Consider the following 19,816-nt stretch of genomic DNA (forward strand, 5'->3'; position numbering starts at 1 on the left):
ACGAACCACCAGAAGGCCCAATTGGTTCATATAAATAAGGCTCTCCGTGACAGTACCAATTGTAGTAATTTGGCACAAAACCATTTCTACATATGTGCATTTTTACAATATCTTCATCACGAAATGCTCTATTTTGACATTTTTTATGATTGTAGGGACACCGTAACTCAGCACCATTCATACATTCTGGATGACTTTTAGCAAAGTTCACAAACTGTTCAACTTCAGCAATAAAATCATCTCTGATAAAACCATTGTCTAATCGACTGTACATCCAAGCTTTGTTCATATACATTATTATAACCTAAAGAGAATATAATTTGAAACATTATTAAACTTGTATCACTTGAAATAAGCTTAAATAAGGAATTATGTGCACAATTTTATCTCACGATCATTGTACCATATTTCCAAAAATCTCCTCTACACTAAAACAAATAAATGAAGCTAATATACAGATGTTGTTTCTTAGAGCATCATCAAATGAAATAACCATATATATATGAAAGTAAAACAAATCTAATATATATAATAATGAACATGCAGCAAACAATGACCACGATATGCAGCCCCTGCGGCTAGCCGCGAACTACCCCCTGCGACCAACCGTGAGCAGGTGCTTAAAGCGACCAGCCACCAGCAGGACACTACGGGGGTCGCGAGCAAGCCCCCGCGGCTGGCCGCGATTAGGTAGCAAGCAGGCGCCTGCGTGGACGGCTTGCGTCGGCCGGCCTGCTACGGCTTGCCTGCGGTGGCCGGCATGCCGTAGACAAGGGAATGCGGCAGCTGGGCATGCCGTAGACAAGGGAATGCGGCGGCTGGGCTGCCGCAAGGACCCGCTTGCGGCAGCTGGCTTGCCGCGAGAAGTCGCCAGCGGCGGCCCGCTGGCCGTGAGCAGGCCGCAGCGGCCACCGGCCGTGTGAAAACGAACAGAGAGAGAGGAGAGGAGCATACCTGAGTCGTCGGTTGCGGATCGCGGTGAACGGGAGGAGAGGGCACGAGTTTGCTGGAGAGATCGCCGCTGGAAAATCGCCGAGAGAGGAAAAAGGAGCGTCGCAAAAAGAGGAAAGTCGATCGGTGCCCAGACGGAATTAATAATTTCGTCGGTAAATACCTCCGGTTAACGGGAGCAAATTTTAACGGGTTTAAAATCTAACGGGTGTGGGCGGAATATAACCGACAGAAACCTACTTCCGTCGGTGTTGCTCGACGGGAACTTAATTCCGTCGGTAATGTATGAAGCCTGCTAACCCGGATCTTGTAAATCTGTTGGCTGGTCACGCAGCTTTCCGACTGAATGCAATTTTGTAGGAAATTGCCGACTGACTGTTTAAATCAGTTGGTAATCACCGACGGAAAACTAATTCCGTCGATAATTACCGATGGAAATATGTTCAGTCGTCAAAAGCCGATAGAATTAAATTCAGTCGGCAATCGTCGATGGAAGATAAAGTCCGCCGATACTCCCGTCGTTAATTACACACATTTTTGTAATGATATTCCTCTTATAAGCATATTTTCACTTCTGAAGCCAACATAATCAATACTTGTGAAGTAAATTATTTTACAAATATTACTATGTTCATTTCATACATTTTCATAGTTTATTTTCAGATGATGTGAAGTAAGATAAATTACAGGATCAATTTATATCCATCAAATTTGACTAGAAGGAGGTATAGATTTTTTTTTTTCCAAGGGAGAATGTGTCCGTTGAAAATTAATTAGCAAATGTTGCAAAAGATAGTTTATTCATCTCTAGCATCCTGTCAATTCATCTCCACCAGATTAACATGGAAAGATAGTAATGCTTGTCAAGCCAATGACATAATAGGAGATGGTTCTCTCGAAGATATATATTCCCTTTTGTAGTTTAGCAATCCAGAATGTAAAAATAAATTGTCCGCCTGTATACTGCTCAAGCAATGCATTGACTTTAACTTAAAGGGAGATGCTCTAGCTAAATATAATTTGTTAATATTAAATCTTATAAAGATTTTTTTATATCAAATTTAAATTTGGCTAAAAATAAAATTTCAAGTTGGTAAAAATAATTAAATTAAATCAAATCAAATAGTTCAACACCAAATAAAATAAAGATATAATGATATTGAGTAAAAGTCAAATTGAGTTCGGATTTAACCCATTGGATATACCCGAAAAAAATGGATTAAGTGTGATTTGATCCAATTACGATCGAATCAAATCTTAATCGGTTAAATCGATTCAATGGTTGAAGAAACTTTTCTTCCCTCTCCTCTTCTTTTTCTCACTAACTTTTCCCTTCCTCCTTATTCTGTTATTTTCTGCCAATAAACCAGCAACATTTCTTGCTGTTTTATTTTAATTTGTTTTTGTCTTTTTGTTTAATTTTGTTTGTTTTCTTAGTCCAACAGCAGTTAGCTCTATCGCCGGAGTAGCCAAAATCGAAAGGAGCAGCCTCCAGCTCTTCTGTTGCCCAACCAAGGCGGATATTAGGTTTTCCTTCTTTTCAAACTCTTCCACATTCACATTTAATAATGTCATTATTTGTACGACTATTGATTGAGGGTAAGGATTGATGAGTACGTAAATATTTATTGATATAGAAAAATAGCTTATTAATTTGGATTAATTACGAATGCATGGGTTCAATTGACTTGAGTCCCTCGTATCAACAAAACATTTCCATTGTCTCGTCCGTTAATAGAAAATTGTAAGATAAACATTTTAGTTTATTAGATTTCTATTTAATTAGGTTAGTTGAATAAAATTATTACTCGATTGTAATAGATGTCTCATGTACGAATTGAGATTATAGCGAGGTAGTGGGGTCACGATCTATCCATCGATTTGAATTATAATTAATTTGTAGAATTTATATTACTTTCATTATTGGATATTATTTTATGTTTTTGATTTAATTTTATATTGTGTTTGTAGATCCGAGTTTTAGTGAAAAGTTCGGTAACCTATCGACACTTGAAACTTTTGGCGTTTATAGAGGTGGGTAAATTCTATCTTTGACTTGAGTATCTATTTCCTTATGTGAATAAATAAAAATATATATATAGATAAAATTAAAATAATATTTAAAATAGTGAAATGAGTTCTAAAATAATTAAATTATTAGGGGTAAATAATTGATGTTTTTTATGTTTACACGTGGGATTCACATGGGAATTGAATAACCAGGTTAATTTAAAAATTAAAATAAATTATTCTAAATTATTATCTTTTGATTGTTTGACCTTTAATATTGTTTATACTTGTATCTTAATGTAGTATAACTTTTACCTGCATAGCCTAAATGAATTAAGACGATTTATATAATTGTCGACGTAGGTTGGTCATTTAGACTAATCCATAAAATGTGAACTTAGAATTGAACAATTATGTAAATGAAAAAAATGAAATACTAAAAATACTGAAAACTCTAAATCTAATCTTATACAATAGTACCTGACCTCCCATGAATTATAGTAACTAGTTGTCGCCCAGTAGTTAGTATCTACTTGTGTGACGGTGGTATATTATTGTATTCGAGAGGTTTTTATTGAGCAAAAGATGATTTTGCTCATTCAAGTGCTCCTTGTTGGTAGTCTCACAGTGAAATGAAGAAAGATAAATCATATTTACAGAGATCTTCTAGGTGGGAGGATATTTAATTCTCAGAAAAATGAACATATATTAGATGATATTATTATACTTTGAGTATTTTGGCTTAGCTAGCGTTCTTAGTTTATTTATTAAACTTATATTGTTGGTGATATTTATACATATTGATATTTATATATCATTGGTGACATGTATATATGTTCAACCTCTCCTAATACATTCTCCTCATCGACCACCTGGGCAGTTAGCCATGAATGACAAAGTTCTGAACTCAAGACAATTGATAAAGTCCAACGTTGAGAATTGCCATGGAGGGAGCTAGAATTAAAGCTACAATGAGCAGCAATCATTAAGGGATAACTGACAAGGTATTGTTGTATTTAACTTAATTGCATCATGGAGATTATATTTTTAGTTGCTCAATATTAACTTCTTTTCCATGATTTATTTTATGTACTATTTTTAAAATACTCGGACAAATGAATTCATGTTATATTTACATTGGGCAAATCATGTTCTGCAGCGTGATATATGTTTGTATAGTCACATTTGACCTCTAATATATACTGCCGAATGTTATACACTTTGAATCGTCGTCCATCTTTTAGTTCATTCGCTAAGAAAATTAAGTTGGATTTGAATGGTTTTCTTAATCAAATGAAAATATAGTTAAACTCAACTAGAGTTTTAGTTAACGCGTTTATTCGTGTGTAATGATCATGTAAATAAATGCAATGGAGATAAAAGAAAAATAAAACATGATTTATGTGGTTTGAAAAATGCACTTTTACTTCACTATATGTGATATGTTTTTTTAGGTGTATCACCCTTAAATTTTCATTAAAGAATAATGAGGCAAACCTCTAAATATCATCTTAAATATAACCAAAATATAAATATTAAAAAAATAGATTATTAAAAATTAAATTTGTGTGGAAGATTTCAACTTTTATCCAAACACTCAACCACCTCAACCACCTTTAACAATTGATCGCGATCAAAAGCTTTCTTATATAATAAATCTTCAAAACCGAACCAGTTTGACCACTTTGGGTCGATTAAAAAAGATATTCAGTTGACTAAATTATTAAATATAAGTATTAAAAGTTAACGATTATATGATCAGATTCAGATTGCACTAACAGAAATAATTTATTATAAAGAAAACAATTAACGCTCTGACGCAATCGTGGTTACAGAAATAGAAGCTCGATGCCTATTTCCGTCTACTTGTTATTTAAAGGTCTCGGACGAAACTATTAACAATGTCCAAATTTTATCCTTCAGTCAATCTAAATAATAATTATTTTAATCTATAAAATTTTAATTCCTGGTATGAGATAAGGAAACTTTTTAGTTGTAAGATGATTTTTTATCATAAGATGGTTGCTCTTTTTTATTTATGTATAAATTTCTACCATTCTAACATTGAAATTAAAAAGGAAGCATCAATTCCCAAATTGTAAATATAAATTCTTTTTCCATTCCTACATTATTAAATTATCTAAGAACAATAATTCTATTTGTAATCAATTTTATTCATAATGCAAGAGATATTTACAAAGAACAATCACTTGAATTCTTAGCAAAAGAACACTGACAAAGAAGAAAATTTTGGAATCAATTTTTATCATTCTCAATTCAAATCATTTACCTTTTTTTTCTTTAGTTAGGGAAGAAAAAAAAGATGGCCTGAAAGAGTTGGGTCACAAATTCCTTCATAACACTGATTTCAAGTTCCAATTCAACTAATCAATTGAAACAACTCATGGATTCAAATGTAAACAAATAAGGACGTAATGTAAATAAAACACGAAAGAATGAAAGCTACTTAAAACTTTCTTTTAACTCAAAAGCATTTTATTATTCCGGCTCAATTAATGTATATACTTGCCACATATGATATCCTACAAAAGGATAAATGCCACCAAATGACACTCATTTACCATAAAATCAAATTTGAGTTGCATGATCTCAATATGATGTTGAAATAAGTGCGTAAACTAATCATAAATTTTCTGCTTATATAGATTAAAGACTTATGATCTAACATGACCAAGAAGAATATTTGGTTTCAAAATTAACAAAGACACTATACAAGATGATGTTAACGACATCACAAAGGTCTAACGAACATAATAGTATAGAATTGCAATATTGATCCAAAATTAATGCTATTTAAATGAGGCAACAACCCATAATAGGCAAATAAAATTGTTACCATAGTAAATTAATTCTCGTTAGAAGTGAATAGGACAGTATTTTGTTGACATGGGGTTCTGTTTTGAAAATGAGCAAAATCAGACAATTCACACCTGAAACAATAAAGATCAAACGCAAACAATATCAAAAGGCTTGCATGATACATATGCGACAACTCCACATTGTGACCTTCATCAAATATTTAGTAACTTACAGGTGAGAGTAGTTGGAGTTGGTTGAAAATTATGAGATGAATCTACATACCACAACTTTTGAATTACATTCCACATCTAATCTCTTTCTCTCTTTTTATATATTCATCTAAATAAACTACTGTACACTCTTCTGAACAATATAGTTCTAAAAAATACTAAACCTAGAGTGAAATTACCAATTTCCTCAAATTACAGATATTAACTAAGTAGCAATAACACTAGGAATCCCGAGATATGAAGTTCATAACACGCAAGCAAAGACCTTGAACAATCTACTAGAATGCAAAAATTTGAAAAATACTCAAATGTCATATCCCAGATCAAAATAAGTAATTGGAAAGACATTTGTCATATTATTTACTCGAACACTGCAATCAAATCCCTAATCTAAAGCAACAATAAGAGAAATGGTGGAAAAAATAGTAAAAATTGATGCAATAACATGATTAATATGATGAAAATCGATCGCTCAAAGTGATCGATTGATAGAAAACAGCTGATTAAGACATAAAAATAATTGAAATAGAAACTGCCAATTTGTGCAGAAACAAAACACGATTAACAAGAAAATAAAAGGCATACACCGTTACCGACAACGACAAAGGAGCTTCGTCAGGGCAATGGAGGGCTTCAGATTGGAGAATCGCGAGGGCAAGAGAGTTGGGGCTTCGCCTGTCACGCCCCGGGAGAGTCTCTGCCAAAAGAAATTTCGACAGCATCTCCCCTATACGGGTGACAATATGAAACCTCACTACAAGCCCTCAGGGCCACACAATCCTCAGCCAACACGATCGGGATAATAATAATATAAAAACTAAACAATCCACGCAGTTAATAATAAATCAACCTCCGGCTGACTACACAACCACGCAGTTTATTTGAAAATCACCTACTCCACTACAACGACGGAAAACACAAAACACAACAGAGAAACCATCGCAGCGAAAATAAGTAGTAGACCAAAACTTGATAAAAATTTTCGAGTACAATTCTACACCACAAGTATATATAAATGCATAACAAGGAACCAAAAGTCCAAAGAGTAGAAAATCATCGCGACGCAAGGTAGTGGGGGGACTAGCCATTGGAATCTCCTGACGGCCTCAACCTGAAAAAGATATAATCAACGGGGTGAGTTTAACACTTAGTGGATACTAAGTTGACATGCATAGTAAACTATAACTAATAGTAATAATCATGGAGTACAACCTCCTGGACAAAAGCTGGAGATGCAAAATTGAAAAGGGCCGAAGAAAACTGTACTAACTAGGGCCTCATATCCTGACATAAAGGTCGTCAGACCGAAAATAGCATGCCTCCTGTATGCATGTCAATCATATGCATCCACCAAATATGCAGCAAACAAAATGCAGCAAACATAAGCAATAAATGCAATCGTGCATATGATGCAAATGACATGTTCTGGTCATCCCTGACGTTAGTCAGCCATCTCGCACATGATGGTGAGACTGAGTGGGTAGGGCTATGACAATTGTGCACTCTGCCATCACTGCTCCTGATGAGTGACCAAGTGGACAGGATGCTGTTGGAGTACACCTATCCTCCTACCTCAAATCATAAGTGGAGGAGCTCAATGCTCTCATCTCCCTAAGTAAGTCCAGAGGAGGGATCCCTGACATGCTACCACGCTGCAATCACACTACCCATGAGCGGACCAGTGGAGCACTGACAGAGTAACCTGCTGCAACACACCCTGCCTGAATAAAAACCACTAACCCATGAGTGGTTGTGTGTGCAGATCCATGTAACTGGCGATGTGCTTAACAATAACAGAACTGTCAATCGCTCAACATGCAATCATGCGAGATGGTGCATGACACTAAGCATGAAAATCCTGACCATATCTACGTCCATAAAATATGTACCCAAAGAAAATACATGGATCAAATAAGACAATCAAGGTACACGTGTCTGATATGGTAAATACCTAGTCCGGTATATCATATGACATGATATGTCACTACTACTATAAGCATAAATAATCATGACAATTGTAAAATACATCACTCAGATATAATAAAATAATAAAGTTTTATAGATGAATAATATTAAGGATTTTTTTTGGGATTTTTAGAAATTTTCTAGGGATTTTTCGGAGTTCGTATGAGTTAGTTTACGGGGATAAATTAATAGGAATGGGAAAAGCATGTTTAGGAATACCCAAAAGTAGGAGTTGATTTAAGAAAATACTTAAGGTTTGATTAAAACAAACCTAAATTTCCTAAATTGATTTATTTTTCTTTTATTTTCTTTTTCCTTTTCCTATTTCTTTTTCCCCGAGCCCGATCTTTCCCTCACCCGACGCCCTCTCCTCTCCTTCTTCTCTTCTTCTCGCGACCCAGCATCCCCGACGCCAACCTCTCGCGCCATCTCTTCTTCTCCTCCTCATCTTCTCCAACCGGTGCTCCTTTCCCTTCTCATCGTCGAACCTTTCTCTTCATCTCACGACACCGTCGATTTCCTCTTCCTCAAGCCGATCATCGCCAGTGCAGTCCACCTCCGCCGGTGATGCCCTCGTGACTCTGAAGCTATGGAGTCGCCTTCTGTCTTCCATGCGACGCCGACCGTCGGTCTCTCTCTTCCGATTCCGTCGACAGTGGTTCCTCTTCGCTCGATCGTTGCCGTCTCCGAGAGGGTGGAATAGACGAAAGGGTTGAGGGTAAACTTTTCCCCTTGCCTGCGGATCCAAGTGGAGCTGTGACGGTGAGGTCCATTGTGTTGGTGTGGGAAGCATCCGACGATCGAACCCAAGTTTTGATAATGGCAAAGGATTCAAAGTTAAAATTATGTGTTATCTAACATGTGCGAATGAGTTTGCAGGGAAGTCCTAATTGCGGTTAGGCAGGTGAAAAATTCTAAGGGGCGGCAACCTTAGATCCTAGGGGGTGGTAACCCTAGGTGGAGGAAAACCCTAAGGGGCGGCAACCTTAGATCTTAGGGGGTGGTAACCCTAGGTGGTGGAAAATCCTAATGGGTGGGTAACCTTAGGTCCTAGGGGGAGGTAATCCTAGGTGACAAAAAACCCTAGGGGGTGGTAACCCTAGGCAGAAAAGTCCAGTTGGTCTAGAGGACTGAACTGACAACAGGTATGCTCTCCTGAGTGGAGTAGGTGAGGACGCATTCCTCAGAAGAGGGAATAGTAGGCGTTAGTTCGACCTAGTATTTCCGGTCGAAAATTCGAAGTCAGAACCGGACAGTCCGGAGACTGTCAAAATATTTTCTATTATTATGTTTATTATGTGCTAACTTTGTCTTGTAGGATATGTTGTTGTTTTGTGGACTAACCTATCTTGCAGGGTCAAAAAAGCATTTTATGCCTTGGATGAACAGTACCCGAGGCACCCTCATGGAGCTTGGAGGCGCCTAAGGTGCAAAGGCAAGAGTATGCTCGCAACGGAGCTGGAGGCACCCTTATAAAGGCTTGAGGCGCCTCGGACAACCTTGAGGGCGCCCTCAAGGATTATGGAGGCGCCTTCAACAGGATGGGCGACGAAGAATTCTCAGCTTATCCACGCGTGGCTGACTCGGCAATTGAAGGCGCCCTCAAGGGGATTGAGGGCGCCCTCAAGGGGATTGAGGGCGCCCTCAGTGGGCCTTATAAGGGATACTCAACCAGCAGCTTGAATCATTAATTCCCAAGTGATCATTCTCCTGTGTGCTGCTTAAAAGACGTTCCAGAAGTGTTGTAGCAACACCCCGATGACTCGGAGCTTCAATTTCAGTATTTTTGTTGTTGGTATAGTTTTCTAATTATTGTTTTGTAATACATGTTTGTCACTTTGCGATCATATAGTGAATTGCCCAAAGTAAACACTCAACGAGCGTGGGTCTTGGAGTAGGAGTCGCCCTAGGCTCCGAACCAAGTAAATACTTGGCGTCTTTTGTGTGTTTATTTTCTTATTCCGCTGCTTAACTCTCGTCGATTTTTCAAATATGAAAAGTGAAAGCCATGAGCGCTATTCACCCCCCCTCTAGCGCGTCTCGATCCAACAATTGGTATAAGAGCGGGGTCACTTCGATTTGATGCAACACCAGTCAAGCACATTTTTCGTGGTTTTTTTTAGTTTTTTGGAGTCGATCGGAATCGGTATTCTTGCCGTCTTTCGATCTAGTTTTTCTTAATTGAAATCTTTCCTCAAAGTTGGTGCAACACCACTCGAGTCCGCTTATTTATTCTTTTTTATCCAACACTACTAATCCAAGACTAAGTCTTAGAACGAAGTTGTTTGTTTTGTTTTATTGTGTGCTAGATCTTCAATGGCTCTCCAAGAGTTTATAGCACCGCTCGTCCACCGCTCTTCACCGGAGATGACTTCGGTTACTAGAAGTGTAGGACGGTTGCGGCCGGCTAAAAGGGGGGGGGGGGGGGTTTGGATAGCCTACAAAATAAAACACAACCCTTTCTCAAACTCTTAACAGAACACCTGTATAAAATGATTAAGCAGATAAATAAAACAAAGAAGAAAGAGGCACACTGAGATTTTTACTTGGTTACAACCAAGGAGGTTGTTAATCCAAGGACTGACACACTAGTATCTCCTTCAGGAGGAGAAGCCTCTTACAACAATGAAAGCGCAAAACAAAGAAGCTAATCTAACACTACAACAAAAACCCTCATAGACATTGGTTTTCCACCGGTGTCTATTACATTTTTGACCGATGTCTATGAAGGCGATGTAAAAGGTCTGCCATTTTAGACATCGAGTTAAAACCGATGTAGTATCACTTAATGACACCGGTTTTCGAATCGGTTATTAACCGGTGTAGTATCACTTAATGACACTATTTCATCAACGGTGTAAAACCGTTGTAATATTATATGGTAATAATACCATTTTTGGCAGCGGTATATGACCGATGTAATATTAGTTAATGACACCGATTTTGCAGCGGTGGAAAACCGATGTAATATCAGTATTTTTTACCAACACAAATTTGATTTCTGAAACAGTGAAAAATCGACAGTAACCAAGAAAATACACAAATATTAACAAATTACACAAATATTCTTCATTCAGCAGTATCCATAAAATATACAAATATTCACAAATTACATAAATATTCTTCTTACAACAGTATCCATAAAATACACAAACATTCTTTTTACATCAATAGCTAATAGATATTAGAATCAAGGTAGAACATTCTTTTAACAACACATCAAGGTAGAACATCGTGAGTCAAAAATCAAGCTGAGGCTACATTAAATTATGAGAATCAGAATATGTTCAACTTGCTATACTGCTCCATTCTTCTTGCGCCTTTCATTTCCCTAATCTCACCATTTTTCACCTTCAAATGCCTAGTTTTCTGAGTTAAAACATCCACTGTTCTAATCTGTCAAACAAAAATATCATTTGGTTTACTTAACTACAACAAAGAACAAAAATAGAAGAATTATACATGCTACAGAAGTCCTAGAATATTACCATTAGAAAGAAATTGACATGGGACAATATACGCAATTTACATTCCATACAAATGCATGCATCATCCAAAGTTTTCAAAAATCAAATACCTTTCCTACTCAAATGTAATCTAGCATGCATTCAGCCCACTTGAACCGCACTTCATCAATTTCAACTCTGGAGTACTTGAGATTTGTAAACTATAAAAACACATAAATAATACATTAGTAAACTAAGACAAAAAATCATAGTTGAAAAAAGCAGTAAGAGCACTAGGTAATAAGATGACTAATTGGAATGCTTAAAAAGAGAAACATTCATCAATTATCTCAACCACATCATATAGTGATAGATCTATCATTCCTGAGAACTTAATATAATCCAAACCAAAAATTTTAATCTAACTACATAAACAACAATTTTAATCTTTCAAATTCAATTCATTAGTAGTTGACCCAAATGACATAACTGTTTATCACTAAGAGTATATGGAAAGTAAATAAATTCACTTTTAGTTTGCAAATAATAAATTCACTTTTATCACTAAGAGTACATGGAAAGTAAATAAATTCCTCAGCAGTAATAAAGATGAGTAACATCAATTGATTTATATGATTTCCAATGATACAATAACATCAAAACAAGTTTTTATTTCAAGGAGAAAATAGCTAAAATGCTAACTAGTCAACATGAATTTCAAACCTTATCCTCTTCGAGCTAGGCTTATGAAATCATTTCTAAGAACAAAATCGACAAATTCAAGACTATTCTTTCAACCAGACAGAAACTTTATAAAACTAGAGGAAATCAAATGAAAGATCAGATCATAAACCCCAAGCGCAATAATTAGAGAATATTTAAAAGGGATCTATCTACTTGTTCTAATAAATTTAGTTATTTATTAAATAAAAATTTGCCATTGAATTCTAGAAAATAGGGAGAACAAGAATAAAAGAATCAATGTAATATATTTATTTATTTATTGCCTTTGCCAAAGTTGGTATTCTGGTCCACATGTCTTATTCCGATTCAGTGAGAAGTAGCTGTCTATCTCTTTTTCTTTAACTACCACCCTTTTCAAATGGCTTGAATATTTATGAGGTCTAAATAAGAGACAAAAGTTGGATGAAGATTCTCCATTAATTTTATTTGATTGTTTCATTTATCATCATTAACATTAATTAACACCATTTGGTCACTGACTTATTATGTAAGACCCAAGTGGAGAAACAATTAGCCAAATAATTAGCTCATACAAACAAAACATAAAAATTCTTTTAATGAATCAACCCCCTCTTTTCTATGAAGAGAATGACTAGTTTTAGAGGAGAATAACAGTATTTATTTTTCTAGCAATAAGACGATGGAAACAATCAATTACTCAATAACTTTGGCAATGAAAACAATTAATATGTCTTAACAACTTCACTTTAACCTTTCTGTCATTTGAAGTTTTATCTTAACACGTGTAAATTCTTTACATAAGTTATTATGTAATATATTAACAAATAAACACTTAGGAAAAAAAACAATGTAGTAACGATGGCATGTTTAGAAGTTGTGAGGGGTCAATCAGTAAAAACATCATCAGAAGTTGCGAAATCTACCAATGTCGTGTGTTTGCACTGCGTATTGTGACACCGTGTAAATATCGGGTGTATCCGAGGAAATTGAATTTGCAATCCTCAGGTCGAATCCAACTTCTCAGAACTGAATAGTTTGCTGCCGGAAGACTCAATTCCTAGGGAAATTGTTGAGTTACAATTCAAAAGGAAGATACAATCACTGGAATGTAAAGTATCACTAGGAGAGGATCGCTAGTACCTGAGCTAGCTCCTTAACGGTGATGGCTCGTTTCCCCTCTAGCTCGAAGTGCTCAAAAGCCGTACTTGTCATTTGTTCCCACCCATCCAAGGCCTCGAGGTGATGGGGACTGATTGTAGCAGCACAGAATTCTTCAAAGTCCATCTTTCTGTACGAGAGTGGCTCCAACTGGAGATGATATTATTTACAAGCATGAGTTTTTGAAAAGGTATACACCAGCAAATGAGAGATATTGTGGGTCCTTCGGAGGTTAAAAAAAAAGTTTTTGATATGAGAAGGTGAAGAAGTGTTTTCTTGTCATAAAAAAAATTACTTTAAGCTTATATGAGTACTCAAATAGGTTAAAACTACAGCATATAAATTCTGTAGTAATGGTAATGGTAGAGGCATACAAAAGAAACTTAGCAACTACAAAAAAAAATGGCAGCAGGAATGGATGCCTCGCCACATTTAAGATATCAATAACCTTACCCTCCTTCATTGCCTCGGTTGCATTTTGCAATAGGCCCTGCACAAGGATAGACATAAAAGTAAATGACAAAGGAAAGTATGCAACTGAACAATCACATTTTGGATATTGGCAAACAAATTCGACTAGACTGACCATTCGAAAGTTGTCGAACGATATGTGACCTTCTCCGTTTGGTGCTAGCAGCTTAAACTGTGATCTTAGATAAAACAGTTGATCCTCTATTAGGGCTTTGGATAGCGCTTGAAAAGTGCAATGCAATAAAAAAATATTAAACAAGTAAGATAGAGTATACAACCATTGTATAAGTTCTGCATGTTGCTGTAAGACAGACTTCGAGGTTTTGATGAATTGAATATGATGGGTGCAAAATTGTTTGCCCGGGAACCGCTGTTTGTATGTTTGTTGTACTACTACCTTAAGATATGATAAGAATAGGTTCAGCAAATCAGCAATCAAATTTTAAATGATTTTTATTTTTTTTTAAATTATTAGGTTGGAGAAAGCCTCAAGTAGTAAAGACCAATACAGCTTAATCATGATAATGATTTATCAAGAATACCAAGTCTACAATATTTGAAATTTAAGCACACATTTACCGGGTTTGTAGAGTAATAGCTCTAAGATATCCATATTGGGTTTGCCTTCTAAGTCATCTATTGCTATATCAATTTTTGAACCTTTAATTGTTAGTTTAAAGGCACCCTACATTGTAGATCTCTTAACGTTCAAGACACATAGATCTAACACTTGCCTGCATTATTCATTGAGTTGAAATTTTGCCTTCTAATATTGTTAAATACTTCTATCTTGTTTTCATGTTAAACCTGGTATTTAATCCTTCCCCATTCTACATTAGCATTGCTTAAGTTTGTTGTGGAAATTCCATCTCATGCACTAACCCATATCAACTGAAGATATTTGGGTTATCAATGTATGGATAATTGAGAGCAATTATCAGGTCGAAATAGTTTCTTAGTAACAGTGGATGCTATAAGTTGTCACAAAACAATTTGACATATGATTCAAGAATGATGTGAACAAACAAGTAACTACGGTATAAAATTCTACAAATCCAAAGCCAACTAAAGAATAATTGAAAAGACCTGCTAGAAAAATCTGAAACAATTTCAATTGGCATCTTGAGGTGATCAAACTCAAAAATGTCTTCCAAGTAGCCAAGTTAAATATGAGTGTCATGCGATGTTGACAATTATTAGTTTGTAACCCTTCCCACTTTTCTCTTTCCAATCTAATATTACTTATATCCTACTCAAGATTATTATTACTTCTCATCATTTGCTGCTGTACTTTGATAGATTTATGTTAATGCAACAATTCTTACATAATGCTTTCATAAAAAATAAAAGCTGAAAAAAGAGGACTCTGCTCCATTACAGCAAAAATATGTAAAATACCTAAAATATAATGCAGAAGATGATAGGTTGAATGGCACATTCAAAAACTTCAGTGGCAAAGGAAACTCACAACAAATGGTACCAGAGAAAACAACAAAAGGAACCCATAACAAAATAGGAGAACATTTTCATGTTTAACATCACCAAAATAGCAATCAACTAGACCATGCCACTAAACAATGCTCGCCTGGTTTAACAAAATTGGAAAGGCCAAAATCAATCAACTTCATCTGAGCATTTTCATCTCTGGTGGTGAAAAGAAAATTCTGTTGTTAAATACAAGGAAGAAATATTAACAGCGCTGAAAAATATATGTTGAAAAAGAAATGAACAGCAGAATACCCTAAGTCGCTCATGTAAAATAAGAGATCTAAAGTAATATCATGTCTGCATAAATTGAATCAAAGTTCTCTATGATACAAACCTCTGGATTTAAATCACGATGCACAACACCTTGAAGATGACAAAAGGCAATTACACTCACTATTTGAATAACTATAGCTTTTGCATCCTCCTCTAAGTACCTTCCACCTCTTGAGAACACAAGGGAAAAAAAGCAATCAAAAGTTATTAATTTTCAAATTCAAATAATCAAATAGATATAAATTATGGCGAATAAAATCACTTTTTTACCTGGATAAAATTCTTTCTAATAATTCTCCACCTTCACATAATCTAGGGAAGAGAAAAACATATTGTTGAGTTCCAAATTAACAGAAGTACTACATAATTTTTTTAAAAAAAAATTGTTGCCCATCATCTTAGAAGTATTCATTTTAAAATTTGTATGGAAAAGTATTATCATATTTCCTTAGTGCAGGATACAAAGTGGAAAGCAAAGAGGCATATTAGTAGGATACTACATGCAAAAAGTTTTGGATATATCAACTCTATCTTGTGACATGGAATAAATATCAGATGTAGAAACGTTGTTACTCATTGTTAAGCTAACTAGAGTTAATTAAGACATACTCCATGATTACGTAGACGTTAAGTGCATCCTCACATGCATCATAAAATTTGACAAGATTATTATGGTTGGACAAGGCTTTGAGGATTTTGACCTCTCTACGAACGTCTTCAATTGATATTGGTGTTGTCATCTGTAAAAACAAGAAAGAACCTGTGAAGTTTCAAAACACCCATTACAATGTTAAAATGCAGTGCCCATGAAATCATGTTTACATAAAAAGTCAAATTTGCAGTCACCCTAACATCAAGATCAAATGCACCTAAACCTTAGTTCATAGATAGCCCATCAAACTACAGGAAGTCATTACAAGGTATGAATGGCTAAGTTGTCAATTAGTGAATAAGGAATCATGTTCCAGAATTGAAGGTTCACTGAATGAAGTAAAAAAGCTATAAAAAAAGTCCATCAAAGTATATACCAGCCAACATGATAAGAATAACAACCAAATGTGCTCAATTCAACAAACATAAATTGAATGCTTAGTCTTTTCTTAGTTTGTTTCTGAGAAACACATGCAAACTATGATAAAGATTTGGAAAGTGCCTCTCATGAAATTCATTCTGAGAAACCAGGGTGCTTGTTCCATGCAAATATAAATGCTAGCTCATCTTAGCATTCATATCAGTGGGAAAAACTCGTATCAGATGTAGTGAATGGAATATAATGTCTATCATTGATAATACATTATGCTCTCTACAGTTTCTCCAGCTACTGATTTGCTAGCCTTATACAATATAGGACTCTTCAATTGAGTAATTTACAAAGAAGTGAAAAATTGCACCCAACTCCAACCATCAGATGCTTAAATTAGAGTCTGAAATTGCAACTTTGAAGAACTCAAGACAAAAAATGTTATATATTTCTGTGTGAGCTAATAATTGAGACACAGTTTATTTATATGTTGGAGAGAAGTTACCCGCTAGACTTTTATTCGTACTAGTGTAAGGAACCAGTTTGAAATTAACTATAATTTATGAAAATGAAGCTAATAATCAAGAGCTTCTTTGTACCCAAACAACCAATTGTTTGCTGACTTGTAAATTAAAGGAACGAAAATGCAAACGGAAATGACAGATTTTAGGGAAGAAAAGAGATTTCTAACCATCAACACAATCAAAGGGTAGATTTTAGGGAAGTAATCCCTTTTCTCTAAAAACAAAACATCGATAGAAAAAAAAAAATCAAAGCAAAATCAACTCGTTTTGAGGGGGAGAAATCCCCTCTTTTTTTGCTGCCTACAAGAAACACTGTGCAGAAATCATAATCGCTTCCACAAAACCCTTATTTTTTTCTCTTACGGAGAGCAACATTTGTACAAGAATATAAGGGAAAGTAGATCGTAACCAGAGGAGGAAGAAAGGGGAAGTGAGCAGCCATTGCGAAGCGGTGGTTCTCTCCTCTTCAGTTTGAGGGTGATCGCCGACGAAGAACAAATACGAGATGATCAAGCCCTTTTCTAGTCATTGTTCCTCCTCAGGAAACGAGAAATATGTGTTAGAGAGCACCGCAACAAAGCAACGAGTGTCCCGAAGAGCGAGAAAATGAACCCTTCGCCGATGCTCCGCTGCTGTCGCCAACTTGCCCTTTTAATAGCGAGCATTTCTATAAAATGAAGGGCTCCTCTTCTCACCCAAAGGGAAGAGTTGGAGGAGATACAGTGTGGTTGGACGGAGAAGCGTCGTGGTGTGTTGATCCTAATCGGGAGAGGAAGGGGCGTCGATCTAGGAAGGGGAAGAGAGAGATGAGGCTGAGAGAGATGGTGGACAGCGCGATATAGGTTTAGGTTTAGAGGAAAGATTGAAGTGTTGCAAATTTCAGCTAAGTATTGGTGGAAAAATTAAATTATTTTATTTTATCATAGACACCGGGTTTTAAAAACCGCTGTTAAAATCGGTGTCTATTAACAAAAAAAAAGGCGCTCATAGACATCAGCTTAAAAAACCGATGTCAATGAGTGAAAATCTGCGTTTATAGACAACGGTTTTTGGAAAAATCGGTGTAAAATACTCAAAGACATCGGTTTTTTTTGCTTAAAACCGCTGTTGTTCCACCGATGTCTATGAGGGTTTTTCTTGTAGTGTAAAACTGAGGCGTACAAGCGTTGAAAATGAATTGCTTTGAGTTGATTAAAAGCTTCTGGACCAAGGCTTTATTTATAGCCTTGGTCGGGGCGCCTCGAATGGTTCCGGGAGCCCTGGGGGGGGGGGGGGGGATAAAACTTTATCCCCCAAAGTTCAGAACGCGATTGGTGCGTTCTGGTCAAAATTCAATCTCCGGGCGCCCGGAAGGGTTCCAAGCGCCCCGGGCTGGTCTGGGCACCCCGGACAGTTCCGGGCTCCTCTGGCTGGTCCGAGCGCCCCGGACAGTTCCGGGTGCCCCAGACCCCAAGTCAACTCCGATTGACTTTTTTCGCCTCGGTCCGGGTCTTCAACTCCGGATTCGCTTGCTTGGGTGATCTTTGCTATCCGGAACAGGGCTCACCCGAACCCAAGTTCCGGTCTTCTCGAGCAGGCTTTCCTCCGGCTTTTCGTCCCTCGGAATCACCACATGTTTCCTTCTCATCCGCCAGCTCATCCGCAGTCTTCGTCCCTCAGTCGCACCCCGTGCCGACCTTCTCGCTAGCTACGTCTTTTACTCCTCGAGCATTCTTCTGCTCCGGCTTCTCGTCCATTGGAACCACCGTGCGCTTCCTTCTCGTTCGCCGGTATACTCTTCCACAGCGCCTCGTCCCTCTGAAGCACTGCGTGCCGTCCTTCTAGTTGGCTGCGTCTTCTGCTCGACTATCTATGCTCCTAAGCTCCTGTACACTTAGACACAAGGTTAGAAACAAACAGGACCTAACTTAACTTGTTGATAACACCAAAACAACCTTGGGGTTCCAACAGAAAGAGCCGGATGGAGGCGTACCTTTAGACTCATTTTGAAGTCTGGATGATCGTCAAAACCGGACTGCAACTACCAATTGATGACACCAACAAACCAATACCATACGAGAACGGGGACGCGACTCTAATCAAGAAAGTATAAGCCAATGCCAATGCACCCTCCAATGTGGACTAACGAAGGAGGAGTTGAACCGCGTCAGCCCGTTCTCAAGCGCGAAAGAACTGTGGGAGAAGCTAATCGAATTACATGAAGGAATGTCCGACACTAAGGTAAGTAAGAGGGATCTAATTCTTAACAAATTATATAATATAAAATTGCAGGAAGTGAAACGGTGAGCCAGTTGCACGCCCACATTCAAGATCTCCTCAATGATCTCCACGCAATCGGATAAAAGGTAGAAAACATAGATATAATTAGGTATTCCCTAAACGCATTTCCGAGGAATACCTTGTGGGCATCCATGGTAGATGCTTACAAGGTTTCTAAGGATCTCTCTTCAATTAAGTTAGATGAGTTATTTACAGAATTTGAATTGCATGAACATATTAACTCACGTCCGGCCAAGAAAGGTATGACTTTGGTTGCAAGTACAGGCAAAGCGCGCGAGTCAAAATCAAGACGCAGAACCGAACTAGAGTCAGAAGAAGAACCAAATTCGGACGACGATGACGACGAGCTCACGGCCGAACTCGTCAATTTGGTGAGGAACCTCTACAGAAAGAAGAAGGGCTTCAACAAGAAGGATGTCAAAAAGGTAATCCAGTCCAAGGAGTCCCAACCAAACTCAAAGATGAAAGTCAAAG

At 36.8% G+C, this 19,816-nt stretch overlaps 1 protein-coding gene across 1 annotated transcript; it reads right to left on the reverse strand.

Annotated features, from left to right (window-relative positions):
• Positions 1 to 589: 589 nt before the first annotated feature.
• LOC121991027 (CDPK-related kinase 3-like) lies at positions 590 to 18,798 on the reverse strand. The gene is made up of 9 exons (XM_042545056.1): positions 18,739 to 18,798; positions 16,127 to 16,257; positions 15,788 to 15,829; positions 15,579 to 15,687; positions 15,342 to 15,420; positions 13,872 to 13,978; positions 13,713 to 13,775; positions 13,268 to 13,435; positions 590 to 1,021 (listed from the first exon to the last, which is right to left on the reverse strand). Exons 1-9 carry the CDS (start codon positions 18,796 to 18,798, stop codon positions 590 to 592), a joined length of 1,191 nt encoding a protein of 396 aa, XP_042400990.1.
• Positions 18,799 to 19,816: the final 1,018 nt, after the last annotated feature.

Source organism: Zingiber officinale, chromosome 6B, assembly GCF_018446385.1.
Source record: "Zingiber officinale cultivar Zhangliang chromosome 6B, Zo_v1.1, whole genome shotgun sequence".
Taxonomy (NCBI): Eukaryota; Viridiplantae; Streptophyta; class Magnoliopsida; order Zingiberales; family Zingiberaceae; genus Zingiber; species Zingiber officinale.